General features: G+C 33.9%; 1 protein-coding gene and 1 long non-coding RNA gene across 11 annotated transcripts in view; one reads left to right on the forward strand and one right to left on the reverse strand.

The window, feature by feature from the left end:
- Positions 1-20,144, reverse strand: part of LOC101739326 (septin-7) — a 46,482-nt gene that overhangs the window by 13,798 nt on the left and 12,540 nt on the right. For 2 of the 10 annotated variants that reach the window (XM_038011069.2, XM_038011070.2), the window contains exon 1: positions 13,492-14,098. The exons of 4 other annotated variants lie outside the window; for them this stretch is intronic. In XM_038011069.2, coding sequence (XP_037866997.1) covers positions 13,492-13,902 — 411 coding nt within the window. In that variant the 5' untranslated portion in view covers positions 13,903-14,098. Of the gene's footprint in view, positions 1-2,210; positions 2,667-10,956; positions 11,455-13,491; positions 14,099-20,144 lie in introns of those variants that run through there. 4 more of the 10 variants (XM_062668660.1, XM_062668661.1, XM_062668667.1 and 1 more) reach the window with 3 other exon arrangements.
- On the forward strand, positions 7,632-11,266 carry LOC134198914 (uncharacterized). Its single transcript, XR_009973199.1, has 2 exons — positions 7,632-10,076; positions 10,405-11,266. It is a non-coding gene; the product is annotated as an uncharacterized LOC134198914 (long non-coding RNA).

Raw genomic sequence — 20,144 nt, forward strand, 5'->3', positions numbered from 1 at the left:
AGGATTTTCCATAAAATCTCGGAATTTGGACCCCCGTCTTAGTTATCAAAAATGGCTTTTAGTGGTTAGTGGATTTTTTAGTAGCTTGGGCGTTGTTGAAAATTATTGAAAAGGTTAAAATCAATCCACTTTACAGGATTTTAAACATTTTATGACAATAATATATCTAAATACATATTATTTAAACGATGTGACTTAAACTTAACTAGAAAATATTGCGACAATTTAGAATTTCCATCAACGTCAAAAATTAAATTGGTTCAACATAAACGTACAAAGTTATGGTGAATTTAGTTTCTGATGATGACAATTTATTAAAATAAATTATATAAGAAGTACTGATTATATGATATATATTGATTTTTAATAGAACATCATACATTAATAAAGCTCATTACCAAAAAAAAAAATTGTTCTATATTAATAAGAACTCTGTTTAATGGAAAATTTAATGGTAGGTACGTAGATTTCTGATGGTTTTCATGTTGAATTTGGTGGGAAGCCAGATTAATTGTTGGCATCACCGAAAAAGAGCTATGAATGGATTAAAAGAAAAATGGCGTCTATTTACGTTTGTAGTGCGAAGTTAAAATGGCACTGATACAGCTTGTGGCTTGTTTTTTTTTTCGAAAATCGTGAAAGTTTCCGTGTAATCATGGTGAACACTTTTAATATAAGTGGTTTTAAGCGAGAATCCTCTCCAGTTTGTGGAATATCCTTCCATATGTCAGATTCATTGATAAATTTTTACTAGTGTGAGCATATATTTTTAAAATGTGAGATATTTTTTCTCATTATAATATTTAATACCATTTATCTTGTAAATTGTACTTAATCTATGTCATATACTAAATTTGAAAAAACAATCGTGAAAACTATAATTTTGCAATGTATTTTTCATATTATAAGAGCCATCACGTGGTATTTCTTGAACTTTTTTTTATTGTATTGAATAGCGTCGCACGCAAGCATGTATATCATTTGCCTGACGTTAAGCGAACGAGGAGGATCTTCTAGTAAATATGACGTTGGAATTTCTGGAAAATGTCCTTTAAAAAGGTCAAACAAGAAGAATCAAGTACTCAAACGCAAGAAATAAAAAATACCCCGAGAAAAGCAAAATTACGACAAGATGTTAAGGTATTGAAACAAAAACTTAAAAGTCGTGAAATAGTGATTGTAAATATAAAGTCGATTTTAGATTTATTAGAGAAAAATGGCGATTTTTAATTGAATTGAAATTTAAATTGCGAAATTTTAATGATACTCATGGTCCACTTAGATATTGATTAAAATAAATTATGTATTTCGTTGAAAAAAAAGAATTTACTTAAAAATAAATAGAGGAAATGTTATATTATAAGATTACAGAAAATTTACTGAACTTAATAATAATAATATAACCAATATTTTGTAAATAGAGATCAAGTACCTACTATGTGTATTGTGTTATGTGTATTGACTTGTCATTTAAGAGTTATTTAATTGTCTACATATAACAAATAAATGAATTTCAGTTCATTTCATTTTATTACCCATTGTGTTTTATTTCCTAAAATGTAACTAGTAGACTTAATATACACGTGTCATGAAAATAGCACAGAAGTAAAAATACAAGTAATTTTAAATCAATTGAAGATGTGAATGTAGGAAAAGAGCACCCGATACGCGCAGACCATGTGTGTTGCAGTGTCTCACTCAGTGTGTCAAATATTAATTTGCACGTCCCACTTAGCCAGTACACTAAAGTAGGAATTGCGTAATTAAGTTCAACATAATATTTAAGTCGCGGTTGAGTATTCGGACGTTAAACATGAGTTTGAGGAAGTTTAAGTAATAGCACTGAGGTAATGATGTTTGTAATAAAACTCAGTGCTAGATTTTCGACAACGCAGCAACTTCCAAAAAAAACCGTCGAAAAAAGGCACCATGACGACGAAGCAATGTTTAGAATTGAATTTACATAAATAAAACGTTGCAAGCACGTGTTTTGTATTTACATAGGGTTACACAGAATTACTTAAGGTAAATTCAAAACTGATGCATGTGTATAATTTTATCCTATAAATAAATTTTATATGGTCACCACATTAGACAAGGACACCGCGACCAAAAAGTATTCTCTTTCGAGACCGATTTCTCGGCATCAGACAGCACTCCAGTTGTAGGTACTTATTAACTCCATGTTCACGACATAATATCGAACTTACGTCATCGTCGCATGGAGGTTCACTTCTCTTAACTTTTTTCAAACTTAACCTCTTTTTAAAACTGTTGAACATCGTTCTCATCCTGTCATAAACACACTCAAGTATCACAATATTTTAAACCGTAACAACTATTTACACTCAATATTAACATAGAGGAAAACGAACTTGGAATATGGAAGGCGTGATACACGGGCGATGGTCCTCAATGTTTGTCGTTTACTCAACTGAGTAAAAATTTACCGTACCGTATTGTTCAGTGTTTGCAAAACGTGGTAATACGACTAAGCTGACTAATATGTAATTGATCATTAGTCAGTCAAAATGTTGATAACAAAAGTAAGTATACATAATTACAGTAGTCATATTATTATGAAGGTAGTCGAGGTTATTTCATTCAGGGTAGTTTTTAATGAAATGTTAATTTAGAAACTACACATCGCCGACACATCTGAGTAGGTACTAAATTATTAGTAATTTGCGACGAAGATAACTATGTACTTATCGCTATTTCTTTCTACTAGTCGTACTTTATCACGATAACGATATTAATTACGAACCGATTATTATAAATATGTAAACAGTTCGAATAATGTTATTTGGAATTTATGTACAAATAAATGAAAACAAAATAGGTAAAATAGTGAACCATAACTACGCTTTGCTGTGAGTAACGCTGATTATTTGAACTTAAATGTATATAATTAATTTGAAGCACCTACATATTATGTCTAAATGATTATCCTTTGAAGGTACTATCAACCAAATATATTAGGTAGAAACCTTCCCTGAAATGCCAACAGTTTCGCATAGATACACATAATATATGTTATGAAACAGGCAAACATTTTAATTGTCAGTGAGTGAATAGTTATATAGGTTTTTTATGTCATTTTAGGCAGCCGTCGATGGTGACTAGACAGCGGTTGCATGAATATTGTTTGGTATATAAGGCTATGCGTCATGATAATCGCCTTATCGTTGCTGCCGCTGACTACTCCCCGAATCCTGATCACGCAGGAGCCAGTCACCGTCGACGCCCTAGACGCGTCCTTATGGATCCATCAGATCCAATAACCTTTGCATTAGAGGCCTTCAGCTCTAACACTAGGAGCAGGCTTAGGGACCCCGGTAACCGTAGTCGTCGAACAAAGAGTTCGACGTGCAACCTAACCCATGAATCAGCTCGCTGAGTTTCTCGCCGGATCTTCTCAGCGTGTCGAGGTTCCGATCCGGTAGTAGATTCATTCGCGAAGCAGCCGCTTTTGAGTTGTTAGGTCTCCTTCGATGGCGCTCGGACAGCTATTAGCAAATCCCACCCCTCCTGGCTGAGCCTTTGCTTGCCCACCTGTCCTGGTGAAATTGGAAAGGCCTCCGGGCCACCAATAATCCTTCAATCCTAAAAAAAAGGATATTCTTTGGAATAGCGGACGTCACGACAAAGAGAATAAAATTGACGAATTAACTTACAGAAAAAAAACTTTCCATATAAATCAAATTGGGTCTGAAAGTTTTGGTTTTATTCTGAATTTTACTTAATTCTCATGGTATATTCAAACTCAGATCGTCAGACTTTTCAATTTCACTTCTCAGACCCAATTCCTGAGATTTTTAACATGACGTTATTAGTTTAGCGGAACGGAATCTTTGAACCTCATTTTCAAGAACTTCAACACATCTGGTTAAATGGAAAAATTGCACACGTATCAAGAGCCAACGACAATCCAATACATAATTATATTTTCTGACCAGATAACCAGGATAAAAAAAAGATTAATTTAATTTTCAGTTTCGTTTTTTTTTAACTATGGATATTATTGAATACTATTTAAGACTAATTTTTTTTCATAATGATCATTAATTTGAAGGAGTCATCATTTTCGCAGTGATCACGTATTTTTATTTTTATTTTTTTATTGCTTAGATGGGTGGACGAGCTCACAGCCCACCTGGTGTTAAGTGGTTACTGGAGCCCATAAACATCTACGACGTAAATGCGCCACCCACCTTGAGATATAAGTTCTAAGGTCTCAAGTATAGTTGACGTACTATGAAACAAACATATTTCACCGAATATTACATTTCACTAGTATGAAATGATCACTATTACATTCCAAATTTTGATAGTAAAAGCTTGGGCAGTCATTACACGAATGATTGGGTCTCGACAATGCCTTATTGTGCTCAGAATCGACAGGCGACAAGAATCAAAAGAACGGGCTTGGCTCATTTGTTACAGTTTAATAAACAACAATATTAACACATTTTGCTAGTATATATCTACATAAATTCAATATTAATTTACATTCATCGTCTTTACTAGTGCCGTTAGTACTTTGTAGTTATCAAGAGAATCATAGACATAATTCCACACACGTTCACGGTTTAATCTGGTATTTGAATCGAACGAGCACGAAAACTATAAGTGTTTCTATACATTTGCATTACTATACACTAACTACGGTACTTCCATTAGTATCTTTGAAAACTGACGTGTTTGACACACTAATTGCAATAATGGAATACGTATGAAATTAATCCAAATGAATAACAGGTTCACGTCGACTGCTACTGTTCTTTTCAGTGAAAGGCCGCTCAGACATATTCTGTACAATTGTACATAATAATTTAAAAGTTTTTACTCGAGGCGCCATACTTGCCATTAGCCAGTCGAGAAACCACAGTGACTCTTCTTGTATGATTCACTCGCGTCATAATTGTTATATTTACAATCTCAACTAAGCCTCGTCAGTTTTTTCGTGAGCTTGAACCAACATATTCTAGTTGAACAAATATGCATTAACAACATATAATCGTTTACTTAATGAGTCTATTTACATATCGACAAGCAGTATTTGAATGTGTCAACTATCCATAACAATGTTTGTTAAACTTCACGGGTAGATGACAGTAATAATAGTTTAAGTAATTAAAATAACTTCCACGGGATATTGACCTGCATATACTACACAAAACATTAAACGTCTCAGTACTGTTTAGAAGTATATATCATTCTCTATGAACTTATTATTGTGGGTTAAATAGATGCAACTGGGTTGTGTGTCGAAGACTTAATCGTTATTAAAGACTAGGCAATTGTTATTGCAAAAATACACTACAGTTCCGATTGCTCCGATTTCACCACATATAACAAGACGATCATTAAGGTCGTTGGCTCATTAAACGTTGGAACTTTCTCAATGTGGTGTATGTCTTTGTCACAATTTTTAAGTTATTGCATATAGGTACATATTTACAGTTTAGATCGAGCGATTAAACACTAACATTAGGTGTTCCTTTCCCGAAAGCGAAAGAAAGAAAACCTTAACATTTAAAAAAAAAAATATTAAGGATAAATTTACGATTCTAATTGAGTCATCTAATATCAAAGGCGGCAATATCCACTCTTGGCCGAAATTAAACCTTAGATGTCATTTTATTCATCTGTGGACGTAGTTTGTATCGAAAATTTCATTGGACATCAGATACGGCAATATCCCATGCAAAACACTATTTCAAATATGAAGTTTGTAACAAACACGACTTTGTCCCTTGCCATTCAAATCAAATCTGGCAATATCCATGTCGACCAATCAGAGCGCAGAATTTAGTATGGCGCCCACGCTGTTTGTAACTGCCGAAAGAATTACTTTGTGAACCACGTATTGAAGATAACTGTGTAATCTAACATTGGAGAGTAATGTCTGAAATTTTTCAAACTATAATTTTTAAAAATAATTCTTGTTTTTTTTCATTTATTTAAGAATAAGATACTGTATGATTCGAATGTTAATACCTTCTAAAAAAACCATTAGTCTCGTAAAATATTATACGATCTTATGTAATTGTACCAAAATTGCCTACTGGCTGATTGATATTCTAAAATAAAGAATTTCTAGTATCGTTCTTACATGTTTATTTCATGTCTTTAGGTTCAAGGTAATATCGAAATTTAATATCCATTCATAAAGTATCAACATTTTATAAACTATGAGACACCTTTTAAACATGGCGGACAACTCTAACAAACATGGCTTTCTCCATCCCCGTCTAGATCAAATCCGGTAATATCCACATGTTTCTATCAAATTCGGCAATCTCCAATGATTTTACGTAAATATCTTGTCTGTTTGATGATAAATATTTAAGGAAACCATTATAAAGTGTTCAGAATGTTGTTAATTTATTCTATAATTAGTCTCAAAGCAGTAAGATAATAAATTTCTCTGATTATACAAATTTGTCATTTTCTACAAATCTACTTAAGTGGATATTGCCGCCTTTGATATTAGATGACTCAATTATACTATTCTGTCAGCAGACTTTGTTTATGATTGTCCTTTAAAAGACTCAAAGTACTCAAAGTAAGTTTCAAATTATTATTTTTCTAGTGAATGCTAATGAGGTAAATTAAATTGGAAGCTATTTACACGAAAGCAGTTTGTTCTTCACTAGGAGCACTGGTTTCCTTTATGGTAATTAAACAACTATGCGTATGATGTCGGATACGCCGAAGTTGCTGATTACTAATTTTATTCAACTACTAGTGTATGACGGTTTCTAATAAAAATCAATAACGTCAGTGCATTCGTTGTGTAGTCAAGCAGGAGTATACAGAATATTAAAACAGAAATTGCAATCGAACCAACATTCTTAGATAATGTACTACAAAGGTTATTGACCGTACAAGATGAGAATTTCAAAGTGAACGGAATAAACAACAACAGACCAACGTGAGAATACGTGATTCGATCCAAGGTTTTACGTAATAAATAGATCGACATCGAAGACCTACGCCTACAGAATTCACGGTGTTATTAATCTTCAAATGTGCAAAAATTTGTGGGTGTTGCATCCTCACGCGTAGGCAAACCGGAGTTAAGGCTAATGAGTTCATTCAGAGATCCGAAGGATGGTCTCTTTAGAAGATTATCTCCATCTGAAGATTAAACACGAAATCATTTCATTTAAGACATAAGAATTACATAATTACTTGTAATCTGTTATAACAACATTTTAGATGCTTTAATCTTATTCAAGCAATTGATTATGAAACTGCATATTTTAAATTTTGAAAATATCTATTTTTACGGTTTCAACGGATTTTTTAAATACAAAATGAATTCCTTTTTATACATGGTATCATCATTAAAACGAACATTGATACATATATAGTAGAATTTCAACACTAACCAAGATGAATTACAGCCAGTTATTTTTGTTCAAACCAAGTCGTATTACATTATAATAATAATGAGGTGAGGAATAAAATAAAAATGAAATGAAGATACTACACTATTATTATCCGAAATCCCTTGTCGCGGAGATAGTAGTGATAGTACCATGTGGCCTGGGTCGCACTCTCATTTCGATGATCTGCTGGCATTCAACAACAATTTATTTGGATAAGATTATTTTTTATTTATGGTAGGACGAAGTGTTATATTATGATTGCTGTATGAAGTAAAAATCTTCGATACATTTTGTAAATCTATATTTACGGAATGTATAAATATTACTATTATTTTGTCAGTTATCTTTTGTGTCACTGATATTTTACGAGTACAACACTCTTCAAACCGAATAAGACAAAAACCTGAAGATTAATGATAAATGAAAAATAAAATGAATGATAAATTAAAAATATCCAGTTGAAAATTTCTGCAAATCTCACATAGGGTAAAACACCCAGTAGTCAGCCTTTTAGTGGGATTCTTAACTTGATTCACCTGTATTTTTAAAAATAAAAGACTTTAAATGAAAAAAATTTTTTTTACAGAAAGTTTGTTTATTAAATTTACTAAAGAGATACAATTTTTTTTTAAATTTTGATAGAATTATATAAAAAATCAATATTAAACAAAATATGGCACTTTTTACCGGTAGTCAGCCTCATTTCTCCACAAGTCAGCCATGTCTTACCCTATAGTCAGCCTTTTACTTATTATTGCACATTGGACATACAAATTCTTTATTATAGACATTTTCGTAGTCTTCACCTGCAAATATAGTTCATTTTAAATGATACCACGCAGGACAATTGTCACAATCAATATTTTTGAAGTCGTTTATATCTGTGTCATTAGTCAACTCCTCTTCACACGAATCGCATCTTATTCTGTTTACTGTGCATGTCGTACTTTTCTTCTTACTTATATTTTTTTGGACATCAAAAACTTTTGAGCTTTCCTTTTTTGTAATTCTTCTTCCTTCTTTTGTCTTTCTTCTTCAGTCTTTTTTAGCTTCCATTCTTTTCTGCTTTTTAATCAATATTTCGTTCTTTTTCTGTTCATGAACATGCTTCGACGCAGTTTATATCTTCTTGCGTATTAAATTCAGATGCTCCTGTTTCCTGGACTTCATGATTTTGTTGCAAGACTTCGAAGTCTGTTATGAATTCGAAGTCATTTAAGGGTACTTTCGGTTAAATTAATGAAATTATTGTCCAATGTGCAATCCCCTATAATTGGCAAACTAACATGAAGAATTTCAACTGATTCTGACGCTATTTTTAGAATCAATAGATTTTGAGGTATCGATTTGGACGGCCTGGCTAATTGAATTTACTGTAGAATTTAAACTTTCAGTACCGACCACATTCTTTGCTCTGTTTAAAACATCGATAGCGATTTTGATTCTCTTAACTCCGGATTTCGTTTAAGAAATGAGTTCAATTTCTTCCCTGGCCTATTATTTACAAATGGGTCAGGTCTGTTTTCTTGGGAAATAATATTATGGACGGTATAAAGGATCATCACATTTAAAGGGAAGCCACATTCTGCCAAAGCAATGCACCAGTCTTTCAAGGCAGTTTCTTCGTCTTTGGTAAGTACTAAGTCCGCTCCCATTTTACGAGGTGCTTCTGGGACTCTTAAATGCAGGCGATCTTGTAAAGTACCTCGTGGTACGCTAAAAACTCGACTAGGTAGCTTCTCTAATCTTCATCCCGTTTCTGATCGCGGCCATAGCCTATGACAACTGCTCTTCTTTGTACTGGTGGATTGGTCGTTTTGACATTATGAAACTCTAGAATATAAGATTTTAACTTGATCCTTATTAAAATGCATTAAAGTTCAATATTACACAATAGAACTAACGGCCGACTATAGGAGTTAATAGTCCATTAGTCAGCCCTCAGCATATATTTTACTTTTATACACGGCTGACTACTGGTAAAATAATATTTTGGTCATCTAAGAGTTATATTCAATCCAAAGCAAATAACAAGGACTATTCTCTGTGTTAATTTCGACGAATTCTAAGAAAATCGTAAAAAACCAGTAGTCAGCCCCTTGCTGCTGACTTCTGGATCAACCTTAACAAATCGTAACCCAGAAGTCGGCCCCCTAAATTGAAACGAAATAAACATATAAAATGCCTCTAATGCTTAATGTTATCGTAGAAAAAACATTATACAACAACATAACATAAAAATCTACCAGCAATTAGAACAAATTCATAGAAAAACTTACCAAAACCTCGAACACGTTTCCTTACGAAAAAAATAGCAAAAGTGACACATCCTGTCCTTTCGTTGGCGGCAGTGGAAATGAACGAGTACAGAGGTTCAACCTGTCACGCTATCGGTTCTTAGATGTGCACAGTAACCAGCAAGAGAGCATAGATTTGATTAAACGTTATTTCAATGGTGTAAGTCCATTTCAACACTATTTATACCAAAATAAAACCCATAAAGGCTGAGTACTGGTGCGGGGCTGACTTCTGGGGGTTTTACCCTATACAAGCTACAATGTCTATTTTTTTTTTATCATTCGTAAGAAACAGAATGAATGTACAGTCGTTCACTACTGAATTATTCATTTAGTATGATCACGAACTGCGAACGCAATATACGTCTTCAGGTGAAAGGTATTCTATCCACATAAAATAATTGTGATTTTCTCAAAACTTTAATGCCATAAGGTATTACCGACATTAATTATTAGAGTAATTGTTGGCTTGAATATGATTCTGACCACTGACCATGTTTTTTTTTGTTAATTGAGGTTAAATTAATTGTCCCTTAAATTAGCACGTACAACTTGTTATTTACATCCTAATAATGAGCACAATGGCCACGTATATTTGAGTTATTGTATACGGTGTTAAACGTTTTGATGATGATTTTACTCTAATATTAACTACTTACTGCTATTACCACTTGTTACTATTTAATATATTCAATACTTGTCAACAGTTAATTGAAGATATCTGAGACACATATTTCAAAGATAATGCATGAAGCTAAAGCAACACGGACTGCGATTGTGACTTACGATGCTTGGTAACGAGTCAACGACCCTGTTAGTTACTGATGATTGGCTTTTTGATATTTTGAATTCTGTTGAGGATCTAAAACTTCTGAATATATTCACTTGGCTGTTAGATAGTATGTTATTTTCTTAAAATATAATTGTATAATGAATGAGACGCAACTTTTTCGTAATTAATAAAAGTATAATCTGAAAAATAGTACTAATCACAAAATCACAAAAATGTTCTAGTATCCGTTCTCGACTGAAATACATTTTATTATTATTCGCTAATAAGACACACCATCTTGGCGCCAAAAGGCTAACTGTACTTATTCGTTACTAGCTATATAATACATATGTAGTTATCGACGACAATACTGATAGCACTGACTGAATCAATACCGGACTGGCGACAGCGTCTCTAAATAGCTGAACCCTATCGCTAGCCTCCCATCAATCTCTCGGCAAACCTATCAATGTAGATTATTAAACACCTCTGCTTTCCTACGGAGTGACAGGTTTCTCCAGATATCTCTTGGACTCGTCCAGCCGACTTTAGTTTTATCGGTGCCACTATCTCCCACACTGCTGGAGCATCTAGATAACTTTGTTTGTGGTCCATTGCCGGTAGAAAAAGCCCGATTTGCCATTATGTACACATCCAATTTAAAAAGCACAGTATAATGAATCGCTCACAATCTCTTCTACAATTTTATTGAAAAAGACAAATATGTGCGCGAAGTCGTATTACTATCATACAAAATAAACACACAACACCAAGCACTGGTCGTTTTTTTTTCATATCACACACATATTTAGTTTTCGACGAGCCACTTGATCAACAACAAACCACAAAGTCAATTCTTACGATAATTAAGCGATTTTGATAAAGAATAGCTGTGATAAAAGACGTTAAAGATTATTTCAAAACAGATAAAGTTCGTAATATGAAGCACCATTCACGACTGTGTCAGTTTGAGGTTAAGTTACAACCGATACCGGCTGCCGGTTGGCGCGGCACACCAGCCGTGTTTTGTAGCTTCCATACGGGGTGAATTTTTATTGATTTTATCATGATCCGATTAACAATGAATTTATCTATACCTACCATAATCGTACTTATAAAACATCACCCTGAATTACTAAGAGAAAAGACACACCTTAAACCAGCAACTATACCTAGAGATTTAGCATTCGGAAAAAATATTTTTCTGATACTTACAAATACACTGCCGTATAAGATAGAGGTTTTTATAGTAATTGCAGCTAATTAGGATGCTTTATTAGAGATAAGAATTAACATTTTGCAATAACTTTTAATAATAATAGGTAAAAACCCGAGCAAAATTTTCGATTAAAATACCACTTATGTACCGCAACTTAAATTTTGTTACTGAACTACATTTTCGTTGATACGCATTTTAAATTAAATTTCAATATCCGTACCTATTATAAAAACAAAATCAGGAAAATCATTAGTTTATTGATACAATCATCATTATTATTTGTGACACAAAAGCAATACGTGTAAATCCGAGCGCGTTAACTCAGGTACGGTAAAGTTAATTATGACTGCTTATTCCTATACATATATATAGACGCAAAAAGGATCCAGCCCGTCACACTCATGCCTACCAGACGCACAAAAGCGAGGGCCTATAGTGACAAAAAGAGCAAAGAGAATGCTTAAGTTATTTCAAAATGACACTTAAACATTTCCGCTGAAGGTTGAGAATTGTAAGTTGCACAATAGTGCTTATCTTTTTGTTTACCAAGTAAGGTAACAGGCAGGAGAACGCGCCCCAACCGCTTTAGCCGGCTGGTAAAAAATATCAAAGCAAATTCGTTTTGTTAAGAATTGTTTCGGTGAATAGTTTGAATGATAAATTCTACATTAAAATTAAATGTATAATAAATATTTAAAAGTATTTACAATGGACACGTGAGCGATTCGACACTGACCTATATACATATACTGTAAATTTCCGCATATTTTTATAATTTGAATGACTGTGTTATAAATACTCCCATATTTCAAAGTAATCGAATTTAATAATAATACACTGTAAAATATGTTTTTGTTTTTTGTACTCTACAGTAAAACAGCGGAAAACAATAAAATCTGTGATTCACAACTACTTATCAATGATAAGATAAAACTGCCTACAGTTCCAGTCTCAATGACTGAATTCCTCGTTATTCTTTTCATCAACGAAACGGCATTCATGAATGTTCCGAGAAGTTACAAGTTTCAGGTCAGGGTGCGAGTGCGACCGTGAAACAGTTAATGACTGTTAGTGAATTCGACACATGCGAGCAGAATGGCCGCGGCTGCAAGAGGTTATTTTTAACCCTGTAAGGCATGGGGTCAGTCACCCGCTTACCCTCGCGCACGAACCAGTCCTATCACATAAGGAACTGCGTGGGAATATGAGAGTACCAGCCTCATTCGTGTTAATTAAACAACCAAAACAACAAAAATATAATCTAAATTAAAAAATTAAATTCCTTACGCCTTTGACTATTGTTCGCCACTAACATATTATAGCGAAGTTTAAATTATTAAATAGTTTTGTATCACTGCTTATTAAATTTAAAAAGTAAAATATAAATATTATTATTTTATTTTAGTATATAATATAGAACACTAATTATCTCTTACGAACAGTTTCTTCGTGATTTTATTCACAAATTGTAAATATCCTTACTCCCATACGTTTTACGTAATAAAAACACCTGCTGCTAGTGTTTATAAATTACTATGAATGTCGCATTGATAGATTATAATGTAAACAAACTTAATCTTCCCACTTGCAAATATGTTCGGTTCGACTTCATTTTATTAGTCGAAGTTATAAAATAATGATTGTGATTATGAATGAATATAACACCAATTTTTAGCATAAATAAAAATTACTGTACCCCATCGTGGATTAGAGTCGTACTGAATATCCCTGTACGCAGCGCGCTGGCTTCGATTGGGGGAAACTGTGAGAGGGTGCAGTGCATGCACGGAAAGGGGAACTCACCGTTGCAGTATCGGTGAGGGTTACTGTAGCAGAAGTGAGGCCTCCGTTTGAAGAACTATTGATAATTGTTGCGCTCGCCACCTGATTATTGGCACTTTGTTCAATAATCCTTTGGCGCAAAGCCAATCTTTCCAAGCTTGCCAAACGATGTGATCCACCTGTTCCTTCTCTTTCGCGTTCTCGGAGACCCGTTGTACTTCCAGCACTAAAAGAGCCACTGTACTTTGGTAGCGTCGGAGGTGGTACAGGTCTAGCGGAGCCCCCTCGACCCAGTAATGAGCCGCTTGATGTGTAAGCATAGCTGCTTGGGGTTCCAAGAGTTGCTGTACGTGGAGCAGCACCGATTCCATTAACGGTACCACCAGGCCCGTTGACGGCACCACTATTTACCGTCGTCGTACTGCCGTTCATCTCTTTGATCTGGTTTCCGACATGCGAGTATTACAAAATCACACACTGAGTCACTGAGCGTGCACGTTACGATTGTGAGTCCGCGCGTTTAAGGTAGAAACGTTCAAGCCGGCTGCTAGTCGGAGGCGGTTTGACAGCTTAAAAGAGCGGTACAGACGAGGAGCGCGCGGGCGGAGTCCACGACGCCCCGCACTCGACGCCGCTATCAACCCTAACTCTTCGGATTAAAGCCATACCACTACGAACTCAAGGGTGGAAAACTCGTGTTTTCACTGTCAAGGTCAACATTTTAACAGTAAGCATGTTTATCGATGAACTTAATTGAACTCACTTCGTGAATGATTGATTGCTTTTTATTTTGGTATATTTTTTTCTAGGTCATAAATATTTGTTACGTTGATTTTATTGAGCAATATTTAAAAATATTATGTATGTTAATTTCGTACATGATAATTATTTACTGTTGAAATATTTACAATACAATTTAATTTAATTATTATTTTTTGTAATGGAAATCAATGATAAACGCTTTCTCTATTAACGTGTATAATGTTACACAACAGTGTATTCATCAATACACTCGCAGTTACTCTGTAACTAATAAAAGGAAGTGACGGTGTCTAGTTCATCGGCCTGGGTCCAAGAAGCGTAGTTCTTAGCGGATGTACATTTACGGCAAGTACTGCCAATACTCGAACGTATCCCGAAGCGACTATAAATAAAACAGCATTTCCCTACAGATTGCATGGTGACAGAAACGCTGTTGCTTGTTTAAGTATTTTAAGTACTTATATTAACCAGTAAAGTATTACTGTTCCAAGCACGTGCTTCTTGCATCTGACAGTCACGTCAGACCAGTCTGTAGTGATCGACCGAACCACTACGCATGCGCGCCTTAACCCCAATGTTGCAACCGAGTCTTGTTGCACTCCCCCATTTGCTTTCCAAGGTACGACGCGACGCATATGAATGAACAACGATATTCGGTAAACAGAAAATATTTAATACGTAGTATATAGTAATAGTAATATATTAAATTCAATTTCATTAGAATTTGTTCTATTTGGTGTTTTAGATAAATCTCAAGTCAAGAGGTGGGTAATGCAGGCAACTGACATCGCACTATAACTCCAATTGTATAGTATCTTCATATAAAATTGCTTCACAATAGAAATAGGCTCATTACCACTATTATAGTATATGTACTAGATGTAGTCGTCCGCTTCGCTGGCCATTTAAAATTAACATTATTATTTCTCACCCCCACCAAGATTCTCATCATTAACGCCCCCGCAACTGGTGTAGGGAGTCCAACACTCATATAAATATTAGCCTATCCATTAAGTACATGTATTTTCTAGATGGATACCAAGTTTCCAATAAATCGGATGCATGGTTCAGTAGTTATAACGGAACATCCGTAAAAACCAATGTAAATTTATAGGTATATGTATTAGTATAGAAGTATACATTTTATATTCGAGGTCAAATATATGCATGTCTCGTCTCATATGTGTTTCGAAAACTACCGCAACACAAGAAAATCCTAGCTTGGGGAAGTCGATTGTGTATCTTATGTTTATTTACTATAACAATCCAGTATTTCTATTAATACAACAAAAATAACTTTATAGTTAAGTACAGAAACATCAATTCCAAAGCGCGCCATCTAGCGGTTTGAGCATACGACTAAATCTTCACACAAAAGTTGCTCCTTGGCTGCATTAAACACTATAAAGTTACACACACTAAGAGTCTAATGTAGACATGTGTTGAACTGCAAGTAAGCAGTGATTTTAGTTGACCGCTAGGTGGCATTAAAGTGAACACCAGCACTACATCTCCAAGAAAAGAAACATGGTAAAAAAAATGTTGCACCATGACAAAATCCAATATTGCGTTAATAAAAAATAAAAAAATTTAAAAGAGAACTAATTTAAATTACCAAATCATCTTTTAACTTCACATAGATATTTTTTTAACATTAAATCACATTAGGTTGCGAATCCAGGTCAAGAAACTACGTTATTTTCCATTTACATAAATCTACTGAAATAGGAATTTCTACTTAAGTTTTTTCTTAATGTGACATGCATAGTATTGTAGTGTGTGTAGTGCGTAAAGCAAAGATGGTCACTGCAAGGGCAGTACTAAAGATGTAGGTACATATAAAGCACATAAACTATTAATAGCTTAAAATTTAGGCACATAACACATTAGGTACTGAACAAAATTACTTTATTAAGTTTTTGCCTTGGGCTACATTTCACTATAAAATCTTTCAAAATCAGATTCTGATTAATCGTGATAAAATCGTGAGATTTTTCAGGATTTTGTGGTTACTGAAGACTAGGAATAAATTTAGTTTTTTTTCCGAAGTTTTTCCAATAGACTGTGACTGAATTCGGAATGTCATTTCAAATGCTAAACTTTTTTATGTATCTAATTGGCCTACCCTATTACCGATGCAATAACGCATTTTAGTCTGTAATTAATTCCTAACCAAGCAACTTTTTGAACGAAAAAACGTTTGATGCAGTTTCACCCGTTTCACTAAAAACGGTATGGTTTATTTGCGTTTATGGTAGGGCTTTATTCAAGATTCTCAGTAATGTTCCTTCAACTGTAGTACTTTTTACATCCTGTATTTTACTCGTTATATTTTACGCAACGCATTCCAAATATTCATTATAAGAAATAAAACGTATGAAGATAAAATAAACTGTATCATATGAGTTCATTTTTAATAAAAAATCTTCTACTATTCTACTACTAAAAGAGACGAAGAAATTTCAAACAACATTGTAGACGAAATCAAATTTCGAACACCGGAAACATAATAATATTAAATTGTGTGGCAATTTTATAATAGAGCTTTTCGTACTTTAAGGTGTGTACGCTGTGGAAAACCATGACTCAATTAAAAAAAAACGTTTATATCATCCGGAAACCAGCAATGTGTTTTGCTTTTCGTTGAATCCAGCAAAGGCTGTTGAACCGTAAACACATTGAAAGATATTACAAAGACGTGAACACCACGTGCGCTTGGCAAGTATACGCTGAAGCTAACGTAAACATAACTTTATTCATGTAATCAAATCTAATTATAGTTACCTATGTATCGAACAAATTCAACATTCCGTGAAAACACGTCAATCGAATTGGGCTAGCATTTTTATACTAGCATAGATTAAGAAACAAACGCACACGGGCTATCTATTATTAAGCGGACCCAGCAAAGTTTAAGCGTACGATGACGCCACTTATCTTGACCACAGCTGCCACCGACTACAGCTGAGAACTCTAATTTGGAATATGACAAGTTACACCAGTCTCAATATTTTTCACTGGTGGTAGGACCTCTTGTGAGTCCGCGCGGGTAGGTACCACCACCCTACCTATTTCTGCCGTGAAGCAGTAATGCGTTTCGGTGTGAAGGGTTGGGCAGCCGTTGAACTATACTGAGACCTTAGAACTTATCTCAAGGTGGGTGGCGCATTTACGTTGTAGATCTATATGGGCTCCAGTAACCACTTAACACCAGGTGGGCTGTGAGTTCGACCACCCATCTAAGCATTAAAAATATAAAAATATGCACTGTCTAGTATACAATATTACATAATAATTACAGGCAGAGTTAGATAGAAAATAAGTCGATGATACTATAACGACGAAGGAAGAGGAACTAGTTGTGGCTCAAGGAGACCGGAATCGCATACCAGTATCATCTGACTAATAGTCAGGCAAACTATTATCGTGTAAGATCCTCTGTCCACAAATACATATTATGTCTATGTCATCATACTAAATTAGGCCCAATGTACATTTTATCTGAATAATAAGGGCTAAATTAATGTAAACAGATTTTAATCCGATCGATTTAAAACCGGACTTTTTTCTTTTTTCTCCCTACATTTTCGACAGCAGCCTAAGGGGCTATTCCAGCTTCTCGCGGACGGAAAGGTGAGCTCACAGGCTCAACCTGAGAGAATTTGCTAACACAAGCCTTAGCAGTAAAGCACAAGCTGCGAAAGCAGTGCTTCGCAGAATCTATCGCCACGTCGAAATCGCCTCCCATTGAGAAGATCCGACGAGAAACTCAGTGGGCTATAAAACGGCGAATGTACATATGGGCGCAAACGCCACCATTGGCAATAATTAACATAATAATATATAGTTCCATTTATTCTATGTTAATATTTACTTCTTATTAACAACAAAATTGTTATTCTACCATATTTAATAATTAGCAGACACTGTTTTGATGTGAAAATGTTCAGAATATGTTTAATGTTTATATTATTGTTTAAAAGCACAAATGACTGTATAAATGATTAAATATGAATAAAGCATAAATATTAATAATAATTTATATTATAATTAACAGTACTAATAATTTAATTAAGTATTATAATTGTTATGCAAAGACGTTGTTGGAACCACCATCTATGATTAGGCTGGATAACAACAATGTTAGTTAATATTACTTAAAAGTAATTCATGTAAAATAAATTAAATGCTGACATTTAAAAATCATGTAAAAATCACTAAAATATGTATTGTGAATATTAAGCTATATTTTGTGAATTGTTTCGCAGTAATTACATTTGTTTGTATAAAAGAAGTTGTAGTTGCTATAACCAACACAAAATAGCTAATTGTGTAAGAACCACTGAATAACTAAGCCGTGGCTTTTTGTTGTAAATAAGTAATGTTAAAGTTTTATAGAATTGTATTTTATTTTCATTGTAAAAGAACTTATGTGTGAAAACCCTGGCTTAACGCCGACATACACGATCAATCAAATGTTGTTTGATGAGTACCATAGCTACTCTACAAATTTATTGAAAAAAAATACGATTTCTCCAAACGTTATAATCAATATAAGCTCCCAAATAAATTAAAGTAAATTGCCCAAATTCTCTCGCACGCTACTGGCTTAATTTTTTTACAATCAAATATAATATATACATACATACATACATATAATATAAACAATATGATATAATAGATAAATAATTTTCATAAACTTATAATAAACATACCAAAAATAAAGAAAGAGTCACTAATAATTATAATTTTCTAATGTTCTTAGATTATTTGACTAAACACTTTTAAGTAAATCGTAATTTAAAGGAGTATATTCTTTAAAAAAAGGTCGCAAGTATCTCTATTTTAAGACTAATCAAATTCGAAATTCATAATTTTAAAATTAGGATTATAATTACAATTGATTTTATACAGAATTTTAACAGTCAATATTCATCGTGACTATGAAACCCTTCAATATGCGTCACCCGACACGCACTTACAGTTTTCTGTTATCCCTTTCTAAAATAGTTTCCTTATATTTTACAGGATTTAAATATCGAGTTTGGAACCTATCATTCTCATCATAAAATTATGCATAGTGTCTGTTTTCAAATTTTCGCACTGATCTTTTTTAAATATTCTTGTCATCGAAAAATGGAAATGGGATGATAAAGGGAACCGAATTGCTGTAATAATATAAAAAAAAGGGTTGGCAGACAAATGCGAATTTTGAAAATGTCGATCCGCTTAGTAGTCGTGTGTGCTTAATAAATGTTTCATGTAATAGAAAAAAAAAGATGTTCTCGTTGTGACAATACTTATGATAAGACTAAGTATAAATGATTGCTCCTCCACACAATCACAATACAATAGACGGCCACCTTAAATTACTCATATATAATAATGATGCATCTAACACGTTGTTAGTAGTTTTTTTTTTTATTGCTTAGATGGGTGGACGATCACACAGCCCACCTGGTGTTAAGTGGTTACTGGAGTCCATAGACATATATAACGTAAATGCGCCACCCACCTTGAGATATAATTTCTAAGGTCTCAAGTATAGTTACAACGGCTGCCCCACCATTCAAACCGAAACGCATTGCTGCTTCACGGCAGAAATAGGCAGGGCAGTGCACCTACCCGCGCGGACTCTCAAGAGGTCCTACCACCAGTAAAATTATGTATCATTTTACTGTAGAGACTTTGGATGTTAAATGTGTGCACGAATATTAACGAGTATAACGTTAAGCAGTTTGCTTACTGAGGTATTTTGTTATCTTTGACCGCGATATACTTACTGGACACAGATAAATAAAAACCTTCCGGCTGGTCAATAATACTCGTGAACATTACGGGTGATAAAATATTTAGGACAGCAATTACCAAACTAATCTAATAGATTTTAAGCAGAATAATAGACTTCAAAA

Source organism: Bombyx mori, chromosome 5 (assembly GCF_030269925.1).
Source record: "Bombyx mori chromosome 5, ASM3026992v2".
Classification (NCBI taxonomy): Eukaryota; Metazoa; Arthropoda; class Insecta; order Lepidoptera; family Bombycidae; genus Bombyx; species Bombyx mori.